Raw genomic sequence first — 22,948 nt, forward strand, 5'->3', positions numbered from 1 at the left:
TAATGGGGCCATAATGGGACCAAATTTTAATTTTTGTTGCATTAGCAATCAGCATGGTCTTAAAAATAATTCCGAACATTTTTCAAAATTCAGATATCATTAGAAGAAATTTAATGATGATTGATGAATTCGATAATAGAGGTGCACTTGAGAATTTTTGGAAATTTTAATTAATTCAAAGTTGGCAATGTGGTTTACAACTTGCAACTTATGAAACAGTGATGGAAAACTGAAACTGAAAACTGAAAACTTGAACTGAAAAAAATAAAACTAAAACTAGAACTGAAATGAAAAAAAAACTGAAACTGAAAAAAATAAAACTGAAACTAAAAACTGAAAACTTGAACTGAAATCTAGAAGTTTTGCCATCACTTACAAGTTACAGGCATTACTGCAATTAACATGCCCATATTTCTCCATAATTTCTGAGTTTGAATTTGAAATTTGAAGTTTTTGTTGCCCAGTAGCAAATTATAGTAGGTACCTATCTGAAAGATTCATGAACAAAAAGAAAAATTCATTTTTTTTTTCATTTCATTTTGAATTTGAACCATTGAACCTCAAAAAATTATGAAAACTGAAACTGAAATGGAAAACTGAAAACTTGAACTGAAAAAACTAAACAGCAAAACTGAAAACTGAAACTAAAAACTTCAGAAACTTGAACTGAAATTGGAAAAACTGAAACTGAAAACTGAAAGCTTGAAGTTGAACTGAAAAAAATAAAACTGAAAGTTAAAACTAAAAACTGAAAACTTGAACTGAAATGTAAAAGTTTTTCCATCACTGTTCTGAACTTACTTCTCACATGGGGCCTAAAATTTATCGGTCACCCCGTAGCCTTACCGTAGCCAATCTGAGAGGCTGAGACCAAGGGCAGGGATGCTAATGCTAACCTTAATGAAAAAAATTTTGGTTACAGTTAAAGGTTGAATTTTTTTTTTCATGTTGATTACTTCGGTTACAGTTTTGGTAAAAAATTGATAGATGAATAAAGGTTACGGTTACGGTCATTGATTTTTTACGTATACCGTCGACCGTATATAATGGACGAATAATTCAAATGGCAGGAAATGACGCCCACATTTTGGATGCAGAATCCTGGAAACGTTCTGCACATGCGCCAAACATGATGCTTACGGTGCTGGCGGAGAGAGAGACGGTTCCCTGGTTCAACCCACGTTCAACCAGTAAACCGTCTCTCTCTCCACCAGCACCGTAAACGTCATGTTTGGCGCATGAGCAGAAGATTTCCAGGATTCTGCATCCAAAATCTAGGCTTCACATTTTGTCATTTTTTCACCGTTGAATTATTCGTCCATTATATACGGTCGACGACGTATACGTAAAAAATCAATGGTTACGGTATACAGATTTTTGATGGAATTTTTTTGGTTAATTTGGGTTACGGTTCCGGGTTTTTTTATGCAGTCAAATTTTTAAAACTTGGAATTTTCAAGGCTAATATATTCTGAAAAATCAGTAAATCACCAAAAAGTCAATTTTCTATTAAAAATTTCTATAAAATTTCACTTTTTTGCTAAAAATTAAGTAAAAAATGTTGCTCTTTTACACAAGTGTTCAACCCCCCCCCCCCCCCCCCATTGCAAAAAAATATTTAAAAATTTCAATTTTTTTCAAAAATTTTCGAAACATGAGCTCTTGAAATCTCGCTAGTCGCTTTTCTGCCAGTAGGTAATCACTAAACATTCTCACTCTAATGTCAAAATTTCCAAAAAAGTCTTGATTTATTGCCATAAAGCTGCAAAATCATCTCACTTTTTGGATAAAAATGTGATAAAATCTTTTTTCTTGTCAGTAATTGACAAAATTGAGAAAAACTTTGAAAAATTGCTCAAAATATCGTTGAACTTGAAATGAAATTGAAACAACCAAAATCTGAATAATCTGATGAAATATCTCGAAACATTTTTTAAAAAACAGATCATTGATAATGATAATCGTTGCAAATTAGTCTAAAAATTTTGCAAATGTAAAAAAACATCAAAATTGGTGTGAAAATCGCCATGATTACTAAAATTCAAAGTTCAAAGTTACAAAATTCAAGTCTGCTCAAAAGTCAGAACAACTGTTAAAGTTTGTGAAAATGAATAAAATTTTAAACAAAAACAAAACACTACTAACTGCTCTACAAAAACCAGAATGTTATTACCCAATTAAAATTTCAAAAAAATAAAATTTAGGGTATTTACATTTTTTTAAAATAAATTAAATTTTATTAAATTTATTTTTTGCAAAAAAATTAAAAAACTTCAACCTACCTACCTATGTACCTAACCTATCCATTTCCCCCTTCCCTTCCCTTTGTTTGTTTTGATTGAAAATCTTACTCAAAAAGCCCAAATACAATTTTCTTGTTTTGAATTTTGATTTGTTTTCTTTTTTTTTTTTGCCAAAAGGTGATTTAAAAAAATTTCGTTTCGTTTATCGAAAAATTATTGTAGAAAATGAAAAGTAATCGTTATTTAATCATTAGTTTGAAGTTTTTGAGCATATTTTAATTCATCCATTACCGTCTCCATCGTATTAGCTTCACAATGAGTGTAAATACGTTGTACGAAAACTTGAAACGTCTACGAGAAAACGAACTGCATTCCAACGTTGTAATTCTGGTTTGTATTCCAAATTGTTGTTTCTTTTTGTGTTTTAAACGATGAATTTTAATTGTTCGATTTTAAATTAATAGGCTGATATACTGCTGAGTGTTCACGACAACACGAAAGGAGTCAATGAACCGGAGATCAAATTGAATACGATGACTTTCTACGGCGAATCAGCCTACCACTTGGGAAAATATCGTAAAGCTGAGAAAATGTTTAATAATGCTCTGCAGTATAAAAAACACTTGATGAAATCTAAAGGATTATCGAAACAAATCGAAGGACAGAAAGATATATTACCGGACAGTGGTACGTAAGGAAACGATCTCGTTAGTTCACTAATATGTAGCTTAAAAATTTTTGGAAACAATTCATCGTTAAGATTGCTGATAGATATCCTAGGGATTTTTATCACATTTAATTTCATCAAAAATATGTACGCCTATATGGTGAATTTTGTTTCCTATGAAAGCATTTTATTTTATATATATTTTTTGCGATGTGTTTGGGCTTGAATGAGTCGCAACGAAAATACAGATAGCTTGTCCTAATCGTATGAAATTTACAGAAATCAAGTATAAATTACATTTATGCTACGTCCGTTTGAATATGAACGAGCAAGCTATATCAACTCTGCAATCAGTGGCAGCTAGACAGCGTACGGTGAAGATTAATATGGCATTAGCCAAACTATACCATCAAAGTGGAATGGAACGATCAGCGATAACCGCTTATAAAGAAGTCTTACGAGTACGTGTTATTATTCATTTTTTCGAATTCATTTAACGAATTATTCATCGAATGGTGTTTTTGTCGTAGGAATGTCCTTTGGCATTAGAAGCCACAGAAGGTTTATTGAAATTGGGTGTTAAAAGTACCGAAGTTAATACTCTCGTAATGAATAGTCCGGAGTTATCTTCTTTCGAATGGTAATTTTTTATAAAACATTCCCTCGCTTATGTTTCGACACAAGTGTACTTACCAAATTCGCTGTTATTTTCACATAGGTTGAATTTATGGACAAAAGCTCACGCTCACTCGCAAACATACGATTATCCAACCGCAATTGCAGCTTTCCGTCAGCTTGTCGATGAAAATTCACCATTACGCTTTAATCCTGTGATGATGGTTGCTTTGGGAGAAATTTATTACTATTCTGGCGACGTAACGAATGCTAAAATGACCTTACAGCAGGTATATTCTAGTGAATAATTATTCGAAATCTTCATTTTTATTCCAAATAAATAATTATTTGTCTTTACAGGCATTCTATATAGATCCTACTTGTCATCGAGGATACGGTATAATGGCTACCATATATTTATCTGAACGTGCTGCTGGCGATTTAGAGAAAATGATGCCTTTGAATTGGCATTTTTCCGAAGACGGTGATTCTGAAATGTGGACAGCTCTCGCGTGTCTATTATATTCTAATAATTCTCTGAATACCGCTGCTTATTTCGCTCAGAGAGTAAGTTTCAATGTGTTGCTGTATTGATACAGAGGTTTACTTGGAATTTAACACCTACTTGCGTTATTTTCTCAGGCCTGTTTGCTGAATCCTAAAAATGTCGAAGCTTTAGTCGTCAAAGGATGTATATTGTACGATATGAAGAAGTATCAAAATGCTATTGTTCATTTTAGAGAAGCTTACGAAGTATGTTCGGATATATCTAGTGAAGAAAAATACTCGAGTTCACCGTAATTTACTAATTTACGTTCTTTTTAGATCGCTCCGTGTAGGTACGAGCCTCATAAAGGTTTGGTTGATTGTTATCTGGCTCAAAATCGTACGAAGGATGCATTAACCATAGCTAGTAATTGTTGTAAAGCTGATAACAACTCACCTAGAGCGTTAACGGTAGGTTACCTGTGTTCATCGTTGAAGATACATGATACATATAAAAATTATTCATATTCTTTTTATTTTTCTTGCAGTTGTATGCTTTAGTATTGATGAAAGACCCTGTAAATAATAGCAAAGCGAAATCGTTACTAGAAAAAGCCCTTGATCAGAACGATACATATCTGCCCGCTGTTTATTTATTAGCTCAAGTCTACGAAGAAGTAATACTATCAGTATTGATATTTTAGGCTTCAAAAATCGAAACTGACCGAAATACATATAATTTCACGATGTATTCTTTCAGGAAACTTCATTAGAACCTGCAATAAACCTGCTGCAAAAACAAGTCAACAGGAATCCTACCGCTAAATTACATCAAATGCTCGGTGATCTTTACGCAAGATCTAGCGACGACGAGAAAGCATTCTATCATTATCATACGGCTTTGAGGTAAAAATAAAAAACACATCCCTCGTTTATGTATATTTAAAAGTATAAAATTGACGCTCCGTGTTACAGATTAGAGCCAAATAATCACAAAGCGAACGACGGTCTGAATAGATTAGAGCATAATAATGGTAACGGAGATACATCTGCTCCTCCTCGTGTTGGTCTTCAGTATTTGAATAGTTCGTCGGATACAGAAGGCGGAGAAAATGAGAATACTTACGAAATAGCTGCGTCCGATTCCGAGCATTATATGTCGGATGATTAAGTTTGTTAATCGAATGAATGAGTTTTTCTCTTTGTGTTGTTATTCGTTTATCGTTGTCGTTGAATTGAATAGTGTTTTCTTTCTTCTTTTTTTTACCAGTTGTAGCTTGTGACTGAACTTTCTCGCCCTTTCAGGCATTTATATATTAATTTTGTATTTTTGTGTTTATATTTACTTATTAATCGTGCGTTAGGTAAATTGGCGTGGCAATATTTTAATATCGTTTGAAAATCGATTGTCGGTAGATTCGACGAAAATTTGGTACCAGTCGATAAATGTAATCATTGGATAGATTGGATGTATTTTTTTTTTGTTTTTAAATATGGCGAACTTTTGTGTTCAATTGATTTAATACAATATTATAATCGTACTGAAAACTATCAATTATCATTGAATTGTTTTCATTTCGAAGAAAATGAGTAGGCTAACACTTCTTTTAAGATGAATCAGCTTCTTTCTTCGGGAAACCGATCAATTTAGATTTGTAATCTTTCAATCTTGGAACTTTGAGTTCTAACAAGGGAACCTCTTGAAGTGTACGCCTCCGATTTGAACGGGATCGCGAATTTTGGAAAGATCATGCTCTAAAACCCCCAATACCAAATTTTCAGCTGCCCAACTTCATAAGTATCTCGATATTTGGCGAACGTTTGAAAATTCAAAATTGACTGTTTTTGGTGATTTATGCTTTCTTCAAAAACGAACGTATTTGATCAGTAAAAATGATCAAAATAAGTCCTAAAACTGATATTAATTCCCCAAATCTCAATTTCGCCATTTCCAGCCATTCTGGAGCCTCCAGCACGATTTTTCAATTTCTCCAGGATTTTTAATTTGCTCCAGAAGACGTGAATATGATGTTAAGCAGCTGAAAATCGAGTTGTGTGTTATGCTCGACCTGTTTAACGAATTTATCCACATTGGAGCCGATTCTGGAGGGGACTCCTCAAGAGTGGCTTTTTGACCAGCTTTTTTCAAAATAAAAATATCAAAAATTTCCAGTTTTCGAGAAAATGTTTGAAATTTGCCTGAATCACAGTATTTTGTTATGAGCTAACCCCACGAGGGTGAATTTCGCCATTTCCAGCCATTCTGCAGCCTCCAGCGCGATTTTTCAATTTCTCCAGAATTTTTAATTTGCTCCAGAAGACGTGAATATGATGTTGGGCAGCTAAAAATCGAGTTATGTGTTATACTCGACCTGTTTAATGAATTTATTCATATTTGAGGCGATTCTGGAAGGGACACCTCAAGAGTGGTTTTTGATCGGTTTTTTTTCAAAATAAAAATATCCAAAAATCAAAAAATTTCCAGCTTGCGAGAAAATTTTCGAAATTTGCACGAATTGCAGTATTCTGTTATGAACTAACCTCATGAGGGCGAATTTCGCCATTTCCAGCCATTCTGGAGCCTCCAGCGTGATTTGTCAATTTCTCCAGAATTTTTAATTTGCTCCAGAAGACTTGAATATGATGTTGGGCAGCTGAAAATCGAGTTGTGCGTTATGCTCGACCTGTTTAACGAATTTATCCACATTTGAGCCGATTCTGGAGGGGACACCTCAAGAGTGGTTTCTTTCAAAATAAAAATATTCAAAAATCGAAAATTTTCGAAATTTGCACGAATCGCAATATTCTGTTACGAACTAATCTCACGAGGACGAATTTCGCCATTTCCAACCATTCTGGAGCCTCCAGAACTATTTTTCAATCTCTCCAGAATTTTTAATTTGCTCCAGAAGACGTGAATATGAACTTGGGCAGCTGAAAATCGAGTTGTGAGTTATGCTCGCGGCCTGTTTAACGAATTTATCCACATTTGAGCCGATTCTGGGTTTTTTTGACCAGCTTTTTTCAAAATAAAATAGGTATCCAAAAATCAGAAATTTTCAGTTTGCGAGTAAATGTTTGAAATTTGCGCGAATCACAGTATTTTGTAATGAACTAACCCCACGAGGGCGAATTTTGCTATTTCCAGTAATTCTGGAGCCTCCCTCTAATTTTTGGATATTTTTATAATGAAAAAAGCTGGTCAAAAAACCACTCTTGAGGTGTCCCCTCCAGAATCGGCTCAAATGTGGATAAATTCGTTAAACCGGTCGAGCATAACACACAACTCGATTTTCAGCTGCCCAACTGCATATTCATGTCTTCTGGAGCAAATTAAAATTTCTGGAGAAATTGTAAAATCGCGCTGGAGGCTCCAGAATGGCTGGCAATGGTGAAATTGGGATTTGGGGATATAATATCAGTTTTAGGACTTATTTTGATCATTTCTACTGATCAAATACGTGCATTTTTGGAAAAAAGCATAAATCACCAAAAACAGTCAATTTTGAATTTTCAAACGTTCGCCAAATATCGAGATATGAAGTTGAGCAGCTGAGAATTTGGTTTTGGGGGTTTTAGACCATGCTCTTTCCATAAATCGCGGTCCCGTTCAAATCGGAGGCGGACACCTCAAGAGGTTCCCTTGTAAGCATTCTACAGTCTCGTTGTCTCGTTGAGACGACGGTGGTCGATAGCAATACCGACAGAACGAGCGAATCACGAACTCAGTTTAAGGTGTTTGATATTGTGAAAAAAGAGAGTTTAATAACTTGTGAAAATTAAAATAACAACACCAAGACCAAGTTGATTTGATTTGACTTGATTAATTTAATACCAGTGCCAGAGCAACGAGCAGTGAGCACGTGAGCAGGAGTAGAAAATTAGAAATAAAAGATGTGTTCTTTTTACACAGATTTTGGCATTTTTGGCAGATCTTCGAGAATCTGGATTTTGGCAGATTTAGAATCCACAAGAATTTGCTCGGGTAGCAGCTTTTGAAAATGAGGAGCTCATTGCAAAAGTAGCCCTTGTCACATGAACTTTTAGACACGTTTTACTCGATTGCACCTATTGCCAACTGCGGAGATCATGTTGTAATGATGAAATGACCGTCAAGTTAGTCTACCCTGAGTAGCCCTGAGAGGAATTGCTTTATAGAGTTTACATCAGGGCTTAAAACCATTTGGATTTTATTGGTTGTTGTGGTAGATGGTTTTTGAAAAACTCAAAAATAATGGTTTTTGGTTATGGTTTCTGAATTGGTTTTGCGATCACAAGCCATAATGGTTCCAATTGGTTTTAAGGTTCAAGTTTCAAAGTTTTTCTGGTTCTGGTTTTGAAATGGTTTCAATTTTTTTTTAATGTGGTGTGGATGTGGTTTTGGTTTTGGTATTATATTTTTTTTCTGGTAGTTGTGGTTTTTCATATCAAAAACCATTTCAAATTTTCAATTGGTTTTGGTGGTTGTGGTGGTTTTTACATCAAAAAATTTACCAAAAAACAAATTTAAAGTATGATTATATAAAGAGTACTACTAAAAGTCTGATTTGAGACAAAAAAAAACCAGAAAATTTGCATCACTGGTCTGGAAAAACCGAAAAAATTGCAGAAACCAAAAAGAACCATTTCATGAATTGGTTTATGGTTGTTATTGGTTATGGTTACATTTGAAATTCATTGAAACGGTTCTTGTGGTTGTGGTTTTCTCCAAAGAACACAACGTTTTGGTGGTTTTGGTTTTTTCAATTCAAATTTTTTTTCCAAATGGTTGTTTTTAAATGAAATGGTTTTCATTTTTTTCCAACGTATTGGTTTTTTGTTGTTGTTGTTTTTGAAATTTACAAAAAGAAGTTGAAATGGTTGTGGTAGTGGTAAAACCAATTGAAAAACAATGGTTGTGGTGGTTTTATTTGGTTTTGGTTTTGGTGGTTTTAAGCCCTGGTTTACATTCATGATACTGGGTACGCTCAAGGAAGAGCTTTGGAGATTGCATAGGTTCATGTGACAAGGGCTACTTTTGCAATGAGCTCCTCAAATGGATTTTGGATGTTACTTCGAAAAAGAAGGCTTGAGGTAGTTGCGGTTTTGAAAAATTACTAATGTAAAATGTAATCTCAAGACCTCAAGAGTCAAGAGTGTAGAAAATAAGAGATTTTAAAAAACGTCCAATATCTCGATTCTCGAAAATCTGTCATCTAAAATTTTTTTAAATTTAAAAACTTCTTTCTAGTGAACTGACCAATCAGAATCTTGAATTTTACATGCACATGTCTGCGCAGCGATGTTGCCAAATCTCAATATGCGCAGTTGTAGTAAATCTGGCGAAACTACGTAGCACGAAAAGCCAAAAAACAATCTTTGTTTTTGTTATTTTCGAATTTCTACGAAAAATTCTACGAAAAAAAATTTCATTCATTTCGTTGAAAGTTTTTCAATTTTTTATTGCTGCAAATTTCGATTTAGAAAACAGTTTATGGTTGTGAGATCGGTGATTATTATTATTATAGTGTTCGAAATAAGTGTAATATTGTAAAATGCAGTGAACGTAAATACTCGTTTAATTTATTCTTCGACGAGTCCGTTGATGATTTCACAATGAATTACCAAATACGTAGTTCTTGATAAAGGAATGCGGAATTTTTTAAATGTTTCACGATCAAACGAACGTATCAAAAGGCTGCTAACTTACTTGTAAATTCACCAGCAATTTTTTATTTCGTAAAAAGGTAAATTTAACGCAAGATATCGAACGATTATTCCACACAGAAGCGAGAAGATTTGTACGAATCTTATCTACGATGTTATTAACTAAGTGTAAAATAATCTTTAGGGTAATTTAATCATCATTAAGATAATCACTTTTCTATCGCTACTGATTAAACAACTCGATAATACGATCGGCGGATTTTGTACCTTTACTTGAAAGAACTTTCTACCCATCGAGTATACAGCGAGTGATGGAAAAATATACACTATGAAACGAATACGCCGAAAAAACGGTTTAGAAAAGTCCAACGATCCTCGACGTGATGATATTATTAAAGTGAAATAAATTAATCGAGCTTTCTATAAGGAGGCTCCTCGCAAGTCTCGTCGATGTAGTATATTGTTACATAGTTAGTGTATTCCTTTTGATCAAGTCAAGGTTAACGTGATTTGCTGCAATTTATATTTAATATATCACCGCAGCTGTACACAACGAACGTGTTAATCTCTTGGAAATAGCCTCGCGATTAGCATGTTTTTTCGGTGAAATTTCCATCAGTGTTTTTTTCCTCTCTAACTCGAAGGTTTGTTTTCTTTTTTATTACAGATTACGTACGCGAAGTGAAGTTTTAATAGAATGTTATAGCGATGTCTAATGTCGCCGCGAACACCAAAGATAGCTGTTTGTCTTTAAATTCGGATGGTATTAGTTTTAAAAACGACGCAGTCAAAAATGACGAAGAATCTGCCAAATCGCAATCGAAAAAATTCGACTTTAATCCCAAAGAACGGTCGCTTAAAGGATTGGTTAATTTGAAACAATCGTTCAGAACGTTATCAGTACCGAAGAGAGTAACGACGACGGAGAAAGGTTTGTGATCGTTGTAATCATACCATACCATTGTTTAACCTTGATTATTTTATGGTCGATTCGGTGTACGTGATGTTGTTTTTGTTTTTATTTATATTATTTTTTTCTCCAATATAACGATTAAAGAGTTTCAGAGCTTCGAGTACCTACATCGTCAGTCGTATACTCGAATAATACAATAGGATGCAATCGAACTAATCGAAGATACGAGTATAAGCACCGGTACATATAAATTCATTGGTCGTAAATTCGATTACGAGTTGGCTAATTTTATCGTATGTAGTAATTGCATCGACGACGATCAGTTAGCAATTTTTTTTACTATCGAGAAACTCTCAAGTTTAAGGATACATCGACCGATCGAATTGGGTTTATTTTCATTTTTTTAGTCAACACAAAAATAAAGTTTAATAAAAATGTCCTTAAGCAATAGTCGTTAATTTGGTATATATGGTTAATTAGTGGAATGCTCGGCAAATCACTATAGTTGTGTACTTAATTGACGATTTCGGTTACAACGCTGGTAAATTTACCATAATAGAACACGTTACGTCACGAAATTAATACCCGACTAACGTATTTTTCTCTTCGAACGAGTCCAAAGGGGGGAACATTATTACGTGTGTACGAAAACCAAGAACTGAAAAAAACCAGGTGTCTGATTTCGAATTTTCGATCGATGATTAATTCAAAAATAACGAATCGTTTCGGTGAAAATTCCTCGATGATAAGAATATTTTCGCGGAGAGATAACCGTAGAAAGTGGAATTCGAATTGGGTCGAGATAAAGCGAAGATTATCCGAATAATGGAAACGTTTCACTTCAGTTGCAATGATGACTAATTACCTGTTATAAAATTGAAATATGCATTTCTTATTGTCAATGTATCGTGTGTTTTTTTTCACGCCTGTAACTACGCGATTAATTATGGTAGATATCTGTGCCTGCCTATGCTTTATGGTAGATTTTTTTTTTTTTCAAATCGGACACGTTTGTCCTTGGTGGCGATGGCGAATAAAACTAACAAAAATTAATGTACTTTTGTACCTACTTATTGGAAATGATATGATACGAATGTAACGATGGTTGCACAGGAGAGGAATTTTTTTTCACGTTTCCAGTGACTAGATTTATTTCTCAAGTCTTTTTGTAAAGTTGTAAGCTTTCATTTGTTGGAAATTATAGAATCTAATTTTTCAATTTTAGTCGGTCGAGGTGACTGAATTATTGTGGAGACCGGAAAGGAAATTAACAGTTAGATGATAGGAAGGTTTAGTTGTTCCATGGTGACGATTAGGAAATGGATTTGTTATGTTTGACGATTTTAATTTGCGCGAATTTTAACCGTGAATTGGAAAAATCTCATCAACGCTGTTGTTAATTTAAATGTAAAAGTTTACGACGTGATTATATTAAAAAAAATAATAATAATGACTGCGAATCGAAATAACGAATGATTAATTAAAACGAGTTAATAAAGAAATTATTTCGCGATGCTTTTGATTGAAGAAAAAAAAAAGAAAAATTGAATACATATTGTATTTTAATTATGTAATTATCAAAAAGGTGTCTTCATAATATTTTGATCCGAAATTCGTGTAAATTTACTAAGGTGAAAAAAATAATTTCCCATAATCAGGTTCTCAAAAAAATCGACCCAGAATGAATTTTTTTGCAGGATTAGCTGAAATTTATATCATTCTATGCCTTTCCTCTGTTCTGTAAATTTTCATTTTGTGCATCGAGGTGACCTTTGAAAACAGATCAAATTTTGATTGGAGTTCACTGGCCCATGCCTGACCTTTTAAATGATTTTTTTTCACCATTAAAATGATATTTTGAAAATTTCAACTTACAGAATTTTTTTTTAATCTAATTAATTTTTCAAACTAAATTTTGGAAAAAAATAACTGAAAGTTCAAAAATTTTACGAAAAAATTTGAGAATTTAAGAGGATGTGTGATGAGTTTTTCTTTACTGCAAGTCCTGGAAGTGATCCTGAGTGTGACTAAAGTGGTATTGATAATAGAAAAAATCGTGCTAGCTCACAAGCTTTGTATTTTTCAGTAAAAATTCTTAATTTCCCCCTTCCCCCCACTTCGTGTTTAGAGTAAGAAAAAATTGTCTTTGGTGCTAAAAAAGTTGTGAAAAAGCTCAGTTTGGCGAATAATCACGATCTGAGTGAAAAAGAGAGGGGAGATTACAAATCCAAAAAATTTTCCCATTAGGTTTCATTTTTGAGGTGGAGACAGGCTAGTTGGTATCATTAGAAAAATATTCCACAATTTTCGGAGCGTAGCAGTGGAGGTGGGGGGAGGGGGGTTAAATTACGTAACGATGTGATGCGAATCTAACAGATCAGTCTTGAGGTTGGTTCAAAGTTTAAGGATAGGTGGGGGGGGGGGAGGAGGTGGATCTGAATCCAAAAATATATTTATAGTAATTTCTCAACATCAAAATGCTGATTGCTGAAGTTACTCAAAAATGAGTTTGACATTTGTAAAGACTAAGAAAGGGGCTGGAAATTCCATATTTTGAAAAATGTTTTTTTTTTAACTACTTGTTTTTTTTGAATTCAGCATCAGAATAAAAATTGAAAATATTCCTTATTTTAACTTTTTGACGAGTTCCACTCTCTTCACCCCCTTATCAGAGGCGTGACTAAATGATTTGCTTGTGGGGGGGGGGGTGGAGAGACTGAAATTTGCCCAACTTTTTATCTCACACATCCCTTTCCTTTCCATTATTTTTCATCCTAAGTAGGCAAATCGGGTCTGAACAAATTTTGGAAGGGGGAGTTGGAAACAGAAATGATGAATAATTTTAAATGCTCCAAAACGATGCTTTTACTTGACAAAAAATTTGAATTGTTCTATTGCAAGTTGGTACTGGAACCCAAAATGAAAAATTCGCAATTTTTTTCGTTTTTTTTTAGTCTTTTGAAAAGCAAATTTAAAAAGGGAACCTTTCGAACTTCTTCGAGCGAAGCGCGAGTACAATAGCTTCAGAAAATTTACAATTTGTGAGGTACAAAAAAATCATTTTCAATATAAGAAGTTTCAATGCCAAAATTTTGTGCCTTTTTGATATTTTCGAATAAAATTTCGCACCTTTTTTCGTTATTTTGCACTTTTTTACACCGGCACCAGCCCTGTAGGTATTGATTTGGTAATGTTTCTTAAATTTTATCAAGTTAATTTTTCATTCTCGAAAATTTTTGAAAAGTTGCACAGTAGAATTCAAACCTGGCCGAGCAAAATCTTTGAAAAAATTTGATATGTAATTCTAAAAGTAAATTGATTTTCATAGACTCAACATTTAAAAATTTTACATGACAATAGCTTTCAGGAAATTATAACATTATTTTCAAAAATAGAAATAAAGGGCCGAACGAAGCGAGGGCAAAAGCTTTCGAAAATTAATAATTTTACAGAAGTAAAACAACATTATTTTTGATGTGAGGAGTCAATTTTTCAACGCTCCAAAGGTCAGAGAAAAGAGAGGAAAATGATGTGGTCCGAGCGAAACGAGGGCGAAAGCTGTGAAAAATTTTTATACTTCGAAACGTAAAACAACACCATTCCTGAACAGAACGGTTATGAAAGTCACAAAAGTTATGAAAAAGTCATAAATTTTGCTCAAAAGCCCACAAAATGAAAAAAAATTTGGTCTAAAAATCAGAAAAATAAAAATTGAAATAGTTACTTACTTGCCTGATAATAAAAAAATTTCTCGCAGTTTCAAGTTATTCAATTTTTTGTGTGTGTGTGTGGGGGGGGGGGTATTTTCATGCGGTAAAAATGTGAAAAATAGGTCGTGAAAAAGTCATGATTTTTTTGTCTAGGAGTTTTGTTAGACACCCTGTTGAATTTTTGATGATGTAAAAAGTTAGTTTTCATAGCTTTAGCATTTTTCATTTTTCAGGAAATTTTTTTAGAAAAATATGAGTCATTTCGAGCAAAGCGAGAAAAAAGTTCTCAAAAATTCACGATTTTTCATTTTTTTTCAGGACATCTCTATACTATAAATCTGCAAGAAAAATAAATACCTGAAAAATTGAAAAAAAATTCCCAATCTGATCTATGGCACCTAAAGAGCTAATTTTGTTTTAATCGACATCTTAATGTCTCTAGAATATAGGAACAATACGCAGGGGCAAAAATTTCGAAATTAAAGGGCTCAAATTTTGAGTTGAAATGGGCTGTTCTTGACGTTTTTTTTATTATTCTCAAATATATCAAGAACGAATAAAGCTAGAAAGGTGGTTATTATCTCATTTTAAAGAGCATTAAATTCTGAACATTTACCTCGCTTACATTACCCCTCTAGGGTTTTTAGTTTTTGTGCTATGTTGAACCCAAATTTAAATTAAATTATCTCGAAAACTAAAAATGCTAGATGGGTAGTGTAAGCGAGGATAATGTTCGAAATTTCATGCTGATTAAAATGGTGAAAACAGATTAGCAAAAAGTTTATTACATCGTGCGATTTTGATAGATTTTTGAGGCATTTTAAAACAAAAATCCATTCAGAGAATGCATGCACTTACACACACACACACACACACACACACACACACACACACACACACACACACACACACACACACACACCCACACACCCACACACCCACACACCCACACACCCACACACACACACACACACACACACACACACACACACACACACACACACACACACACACACACACACACACACACACACACACACACACACCCACACACACACACACCCACACACCCACACACCCACACACCCACACACCCACACACACACACACACACACACACACACAACAACCAACCTACACAATGACGCATCGCGATGCATGTCGTTATGTTACACTAGAGGAGATGTGCACGCGCATGCAGGCCTCCCACTCCTCCAAAAAATAAATTCTTGCATTATGCAAGGATTAAGTATGCAAATGGAATTCTGCCCTATGAAGATTTTTTAACGTTGAGCATTCAGTTGGAGTGAGTAGGGCCCTATAGTCTCACTCAGGTAAAATCGGTGGCCATCTTTGGTGCAAAAAAATATATAACAAAACATTAAAAGAATGACTAAATGAACAGTGTTTTTAATACAATTTATAAAATTTTTGAATTAAAGAAAGGATAAAATGCACTTCTACTTGAATTTCATGCGATTTAGGTGATTTATGTGAAGATGAAAATTGCTTGCCCCAAATATGGCGGCCGATGTGGCCACGAAGCGGCCCACTAGTAATTTTTATATTTTCGAAAATAATCAGTTTTGGCAAAAATGAGAAATTATTGTTTCCAAATTTTCGGCGAAAAATATTACATTTTTTGATGTTTCAGTAGAAGTTGGGATTTTCTGGCATTTTTGGCCGTGGAGTGCATAATTCAAGAAGTAAAAACCACGATGCTGGGTAATTCTTTGATGTTCCTTCCTTGCTTACACACTGTCTTCCCAACTTTCCCTAATTTTCCATCTTTTTCTAACTCACCCAATTTTTTTTCAAAAATTCTCAACTTTCGCCTAAATATTCTGTCAGGAGAGAACACTCCAAGTATAAACCCAAATTTGATCGAATATTGTTAAAATGGATCTGTCCGAGTCACTCGAGATGTTCTCTCAACGTTCGATTTAAAGAGCAAAACGTATCAGACATGTCTAAAATCGATGAACATTGACCTCTGAGACCCTGAAACCCACTTCCTTCCGTTTTCAACAAAGTACATTTTTTACTTTTCTGAACCACGCAAGTATAATCTCCGAATTTTTAAAAATTTACTAACGCTTCAATTTAAGAGATTTCTTAAGACTACTTTAAACTAATATTCTGTCTTTATAGAATTTCTTAATCGTGGACGTTTCAGTTTCGAAATACCCAATACTCGTATACCTCGTATACCTATCAATTTACACAATCTCTGTATACTCTCAGCTTTTATCATCAATTTGCACCAGAAAAAAAAAGACAATAGACCGGAATCCATCAATCCGGGACACCTTGTATACACCATGCAATACAATTCGTGCAACCTACAAAAAAAATCCAACTTCCCGTTACAAAAAATAAAGGGCGTGCAAAACGTTACGATCGAACTTATGGAATCTCGGTCGTTTACCTCATCGTTTTTCAAATCATCTTTCTCAATTACCTACTACATAAATTAAGCCATCGCAGACTTACTAATTTTTGCACTTTTCAAGGATGGAAAAAAATCCTCGCATGTGCAAAAACGAAGCTTTCTACATAGAGGAGTACCTAAATATATCGTCTAGATGTCTAGATCTCTATAAAATACAAAGGGATAGGGGGAAAAAAAAAGGAAAATTACACCTCGAAGCGTAGGTAGTAAGTACTATAAGTACCTAGACCTACGTGTATTAATGGATTATAAAACCAAACAACCGCACATAAGCAAAGGAAATAGACAGATGGAGAGTAGACGGGTTTAAAACGTTGGTAATTTTACTCGTTATAAGTACCTGGGTACACTATACACAGTACACAAACACATTGCAGACTGCAGACAGTAGTAACAGAGGGTGGATGGGGCAGCCGGTAGTTTTCTATCTCTCTTTTCTTCATTACATCGTAAAGTGGACTTTTTGCGTAACGTTTAATAATTTTAAAAGCCTCTCAAGTTAAGTCTTATAATTCGAAATGTGTATAGCGATAGGTATTTTTTTCTGGTTCTTTTTCAAGAACTCGTATATTCGTACATCATGGTTCACATAAACGTGTGGTACTTACTGTACTTATAAATGAGTAGTGATGAATGACGTAGGTAGGTATATAAAGTCGAAACGCTCTATTTCCGTTTAATTTTTATTTCGCATTGCGGAAGTTTTGCTCGTGTGAGAGACAGAGAGATGGATATTTTTGAATAAATAGTACATACGAGTAGACTACACACGGTCACAATGTCGAATAAAGTTACGTCACGAGATGTATTTAGTATACGTACTGACCGGTTCAGATGTCCGTAATGCTTAAACCCATATTACAATGGTACGTGTAGCAAATATCGAAATCAGCATTGGGAATTATTCACTATATAATAGACTTTGGGATGAAAATAGCTGAACGTATACGAAGGGCGATTTAAAAATGAAAATAAAAAGCTCTATCGGCCGAACAAGCGACATTTGTTTATGTAAACCAACCAACTAATACAATGTAGCCGCAGAGTCGAGAGAATCGTCGCACCGGAGAGAAGAAGATGGTGGTTGAGAAAATACCGTCGAGTATTGATCGAAAGCTCTGAGCATGTCTGTTGGACGATGAAAAACCACCCCCTCGATGTATTCGTTAACCTCGTTTTTTCGTAGATTGCGTTTCTTGGCTCAGATCAATGTTGCTTTCAGAGCTCGTACAACCGCGTTCACCTATAAAAGTTTTATTATCGTATCAACCCTTATTGGTTTGATCGGGGGCTGTATATCTATAGGTTTTTTTTTTTGGTTCCTTCGTAGAAGAAAGCTTATGTGTGCGCGCGAGGGTATTTTCGGTATATTATTTAGTATTCTCGGCCGAAACCGTATCGATATTGCGGATAGCTGTTGTGTTGTTGTTGTTGTGGCGGTTTAATTGATGTATCATCGTCGCGAACCAGGTGTAAAATTGGTCGCCTCGAGCAAAGTGTCGTTTCGAGATCGCACAATATTTACTCGGCTGTGTTAAGTTTGTCCAAGACGAAATCCTTCATGCAAACGTTACGCAAAAAAACAAGTCCTTGTAAATGTAAGTACATACCTTACTCGAGACGGAGATACGTCTCTCTTCCTACAAGTATAGGGCTCAAAATAGGGGTGTCACGTATACTCGAATCGTTTCGACCTACAATTATCTACGTATAATGTATATTTATCATTACTGGTATTGCTAATTCGTTATTGAAATCTTGTGGTCAATAAATATGGTTTTGTTTTGGGCGAATGTGTACAGATAAAAACGAACCGTCGAGATTTCTCGGAGATGGGGTAACTTTCAAAGCCAAACTGATCGGTATACTCGAGGTCGAAGAAGCCAGAGGAGACAGAATGTGCCAAGAGGCGCTGTTCGAACTCAAAATGGCTGTCAGAGCTGCCGGAGAACACAAGCAAAGGATAAATATCGTTATTGCCATCGACGGAATAAGACTGAGGGATGAGAAAACTGGAGTAAGTGGTGTCATCCTACATATACTCGTATATGGTACCAGTTGCAGAATTCTCACGTGGTTGATTATAAATGGTTGATGGTTTGTTTTGCGTATAGGATTGCCTGTATCATCATCCAGTCCATAAGATATCGTTCATCGCGCAAGATGTTGCTGATTCAAGAGCTTTCGGGTATATTTTCGGGTCGCCGGATACCGGACATAGGTTTTTCGGAATTAAAACTGATAAAGCTGCGAGTCAGGTAGGGTTGCATTTTATGTATTACTTTCTTTTTCAAATTTTCAAGTATATCTGCACTACGTACGTAGGGGAGAAGAAAAATAAACACGACGACGACAATGGTTATGGGGTTAAAGAGTAATGGCTTCGAAATAATGAATAAATTAAGCTGATAGCAGCGTGAAAGGTGGTTATTTTACCGCAAACGTATGGCTTGGTAATTACGCTTGTTATGGTTTAATGAGCAAAATCGATACTGGAGTTGAGAGTCGTGTCAAGGCCTTGCTTGGTAGAGGTTTTTGATTCGGATTTTTGGTGCGACCATTACTAATTTGCCAGGGATAGTGTGGTTTGTGTCAGGTGTGAGAAAAAGGTTGCCATATGCTTTTTTTAGGGATTGGAATTTCCTGTGGAAGGGTTTGAAAGGGGTAGAGAAGCGAAGGTTGTATGAATGATGATGATGATGATGATGATGCTGATTGTGTGCTTATTAGGGGTGGTGGTGGTGGGGGGGGGGATTCATAGTCTTCGATTTCGCTGAAATTGAAGTACAATGTTGAAAATTTTTAGTTGAAATGATCCTATACAAAATAATAATTTTGAAATAGTTGAAATAGTTGAAATTGTTGATGTAGTATTTGCAAAGAGGACTGTATGAGAGGGGCAGGGGTGAAAGAATTGTTGTTGTTGTTTATTTGATTAGGTTAGCAATGAACAAAGTATGTTGGAGTAGAGAAAAATAATTGCGGTGTTCACTTGAAGTTGCGATTTTCAATTTAGTAGCGTATAAAGCATACTTAATTTTGCATAGGTTGTTCTCAATTCGTCTAGGATGTGTTTCTGATGGGTAAGTCGAGTATCAAGTAGGACACCACCGAGGTATTTCACTGGTTCTTGAGTGTGTTTCCAAGGGATGTCTACTTGTCCAATTTTCAACTGCCAAATAGGAGCAATATTGCGAAGTGAAAATATCTTGGTTTTGGTTTTAGTTGGATTCAGTTTTAGTTTCCATACAAGGACCCATTTTGAAATTTCATCTATACATTCTTGTAGGTTGTTGATAGCAGTTGAAAGATTGATATTTCTTGACAATAAGCACGTATCATCTGCAAACATCTCGATATTGATATTATCTTGTTTGTGGAGCTGTGGGACCGAAACAATTATAGGATTGGATTGGATTGGATTGGGTTGGACTGGATTTCAGTTTCGGGATTGAAGTTTTTTCATTTTGGGATTGGATTCGTTTCGAGATTCGTTCTTCTAAATTTTCATTTTGGTTTCGGGATTCGTTTTGGGATTGAAAAAATTGTTTTGGTTCCGGGTTGAATCGGTTTCAGTTTCGGTTTCGGTTTTGGGATTTCCATTTCAACCAATTTTAAGCCCAAATTGACCAATGGACCCTGCAAGGGTTTAAAAAGTGTGAGGTTTTGACGTGAAAAATCCAATGGAGTGATCAGTTCAACGTTTTAAGTGCATAATTTTCTGAATTTGTCAAGTAATTTTTATTGTAATCTGAATGATTTACAATAAATGATGAAAAATTACCATTTGAAAAAAAAAATCGCGGAAAAGAAGCAAAAATTGAACTCCTAATACCGGAAAGATTTTGTTTCGGTTCTGGGATTGTTTCAGGTTCAAAATTATATCGGTTTCAGGATTTTTTTGGTTTTGGGATCAAGAAAAATAACAATTTTGGTTTTGGGATTGGTTTTGGGATCGGATTTGTATCGGGATTTTATCAGTTCCGGTTTTGGGATCGTTTTGTTCCCACAGCTCTGCTTGTATGCAGGGCCAGACCCAAGACCACATGGCCCACCAAGATATCCCATTTTAGCGCCCCTAATTTTGAGCTCCTCAATTAATCGGCCAAATTTTTTTCTCCCATTTTTTAAAGTGCAGAACACGTGAGTATAAAAATTTATTCAGCAATTTTTTAAGTGGCCCAGTTTTTACCTCATCGGCCCAAATACGTCGCGGTCCACCAAGATTTTCTCAGTAACTCGGTGGGTGGGTCCAGGCCTGCTTGTATTATGAGTAGGAATATCATCAAATATATCACCGCAGTAAAATGAGAACAACGGTGGACTGAGGACAGCTCCTTGAGGTACACCTTGCAATATTTTTCTCACTGTTAAACATGATTGATTAATTCTGATGATAAATGAACGGTTGTGAAGGAAAGATATTGTAATGATTTTGGTTAGAGCCGGTGGAAGTATTTTAGCAATTTTGTGTATTAGACCAGTGTGCCAGAATGAATCAAATGCTTGATGGATATCCAAAAAGGCTGCTACAGTATATTCTTTGTTTTCAAGGGGTGAAAGAAAAATGAATAGTACTTAGTTCTAAGCACGCTTCCAAATTACAAATTTTTCGTGAAAACGCGATTTAGGCTTTTTTTTTAGAAATGATTTTTGGAAATTTGGGACTAGAGAATGGCGTCAAATGAAAATTTTGTAAGAACCAAAATATAGGACATTTTTCAAGGAACAACTTTCATTTCATGATTTTTTTCTAGTAAAGTAAGAACAATATTTAAGGTGGGGGGAGGAGTTTTCAATATTGGAGGTACTTCTTTTGGGAAAGGGGGAGGGGTAGAGATTGAAATACAAGCTAAATCTACTTGTTTCAGGGTGGGAAGTAATAATCAGTAATAAAATCGCGTTTGACCTCCACTTTTCAAGTACTTGAAGGGGGGGATTAGCGGGGGATCAAATCAAAAAACCGATTACACCGTTCGTTTCAACATCTCAAATTGCACCTCTTGAATGCTACCTGTTTTCGGAAAAAATGGAGACTGTGCTTTTAAATTCAAAAAACACTCAAAAGACCGACTTTTCTTCAAACAAAAATCTTTTATGAACGAATTGATTCACTTTTTTTGAAACATTTGTACAGCAAATAGATCTATTTACAATAGAATCGAATCATTTACAAACGATTGTTGATTAAATAAATTGATTGATTTCTTGGTGAATCATTCGCAAAAGGATCAATTAATTTACGATTGATTCGATTTTTGTGAAGTCATTGTAGTATAAGAATTGATATCTTTTCAAGCGAAGTGAATTGAATCGAATCATTCACAACCGATTGGCGATTGAACAAATTGATCGATTTCTAGGTGAATCATTCGTGAACGAGTTGATTGATAGTTGGTGAATCATTCACGAACGAATTGAATAATTTTTGGCGAATCATTCGCGAACGAATTGATTTGTATAAGTGACTCGTTTGCGAACGAATCGATTCATTTACTTAATTTTTGGCGAATCATTCGCGAACGAATTGAATAATTTTTGGCGAATCATTCGCGAACGAATTGCATAATTTTTGGTGAATCATTCTCGAACGAATTGATTCATAAATTGACGAATTGATCAATTCGTTCGCGAATGGTTCTTTCAAAAAATTAATCAATTCGTTCATGAATGATTCCCTTGAATTAATTAATACTTTCACGAACAATTCACTGAGAAATGAATCAATTCGTATGTAAACAATTCGTTTGAAAACAGATTCACTTATTAATGAACGATTTGTTAGGAATGGAAGAGGCTTTGTGAGATTTCAAATGTCATCGAAATCAGTTCAGCCGTTTTCTACGTAGGTACCTAATGACTTGTAATGAGTTTTGAAAAATGTTTGAAAAAATTTTGTCGCTCGATTAACTTGGAAGCTGAGGCGAATTCGTTTACTCGGTTTTAAAGAGAAACAAATTGAGATTCAAAATTATTTTTAAAGAATTTTGAAAGTTCAAAGTCGAATTTGTCTGGGAAAAGCTCAATTTTCAAAAATGTAGGCCAAATTCAGAGCTACCTACCATTTAAAAATTTGGAAAAAATTCAATTTGTATATCTTTTCACCTATCTGAATATTTTTCATTTTTAGTATCTCGGTATTCGAGTACCTACATCTCCCCTCCCCCTCCCCATTTTAGCAGAATTTCGATTTTTTAAAATTGAGAATCAAACATA

At 34.7% G+C, this 22,948-nt stretch overlaps 2 protein-coding genes across 6 annotated transcripts in view; both read left to right on the forward strand.

Moving 5' to 3' along the window:
• Nucleotides 1–2,395: 2,395 nt before the first annotated feature.
• Nucleotides 2,396–5,566, forward strand: APC7 (anaphase-promoting complex subunit 7). Its single transcript, XM_065348957.1, has 11 exons — nucleotides 2,396–2,633; nucleotides 2,708–2,930; nucleotides 3,190–3,371; nucleotides 3,441–3,550; nucleotides 3,629–3,815; nucleotides 3,886–4,092; nucleotides 4,168–4,278; nucleotides 4,351–4,482; nucleotides 4,560–4,688; nucleotides 4,772–4,917; nucleotides 4,987–5,566. Exons 1-11 carry the CDS (start codon nucleotides 2,559–2,561, stop codon nucleotides 5,180–5,182), a joined length of 1,698 nt encoding a protein of 565 aa, XP_065205029.1. The 5' UTR covers nucleotides 2,396–2,558; the 3' UTR covers nucleotides 5,183–5,566.
• Nucleotides 5,567–9,394: 3,828 nt separating this feature from the next.
• Nucleotides 9,395–22,948, forward strand: part of Dab (DAB adaptor protein) — a 32,775-nt gene continuing 19,221 nt past the window's right edge. For 2 of the 5 annotated variants that reach the window (XM_065348958.1, XM_065348961.1), the window contains exons 1-4: nucleotides 9,395–9,737; nucleotides 10,325–10,588; nucleotides 18,535–18,749; nucleotides 18,847–18,990. In XM_065348958.1, coding sequence (XP_065205030.1) covers nucleotides 10,366–10,588; nucleotides 18,535–18,749; nucleotides 18,847–18,990 — 582 coding nt within the window. In that variant the 5' untranslated portion in view covers nucleotides 9,395–9,737; nucleotides 10,325–10,365. Of the gene's footprint in view, nucleotides 9,738–10,324; nucleotides 10,589–17,931; nucleotides 18,331–18,534; nucleotides 18,750–18,846; nucleotides 18,991–22,948 lie in introns of those variants that run through there. The other 3 variants (XM_065348959.1, XM_065348962.1, XM_065348960.1) reach the window with 2 other exon arrangements.

This window comes from Planococcus citri, chromosome 2 (assembly GCF_950023065.1).
Source record: "Planococcus citri chromosome 2, ihPlaCitr1.1, whole genome shotgun sequence".
NCBI classification, from domain to species: Eukaryota; Metazoa; Arthropoda; class Insecta; order Hemiptera; family Pseudococcidae; genus Planococcus; species Planococcus citri.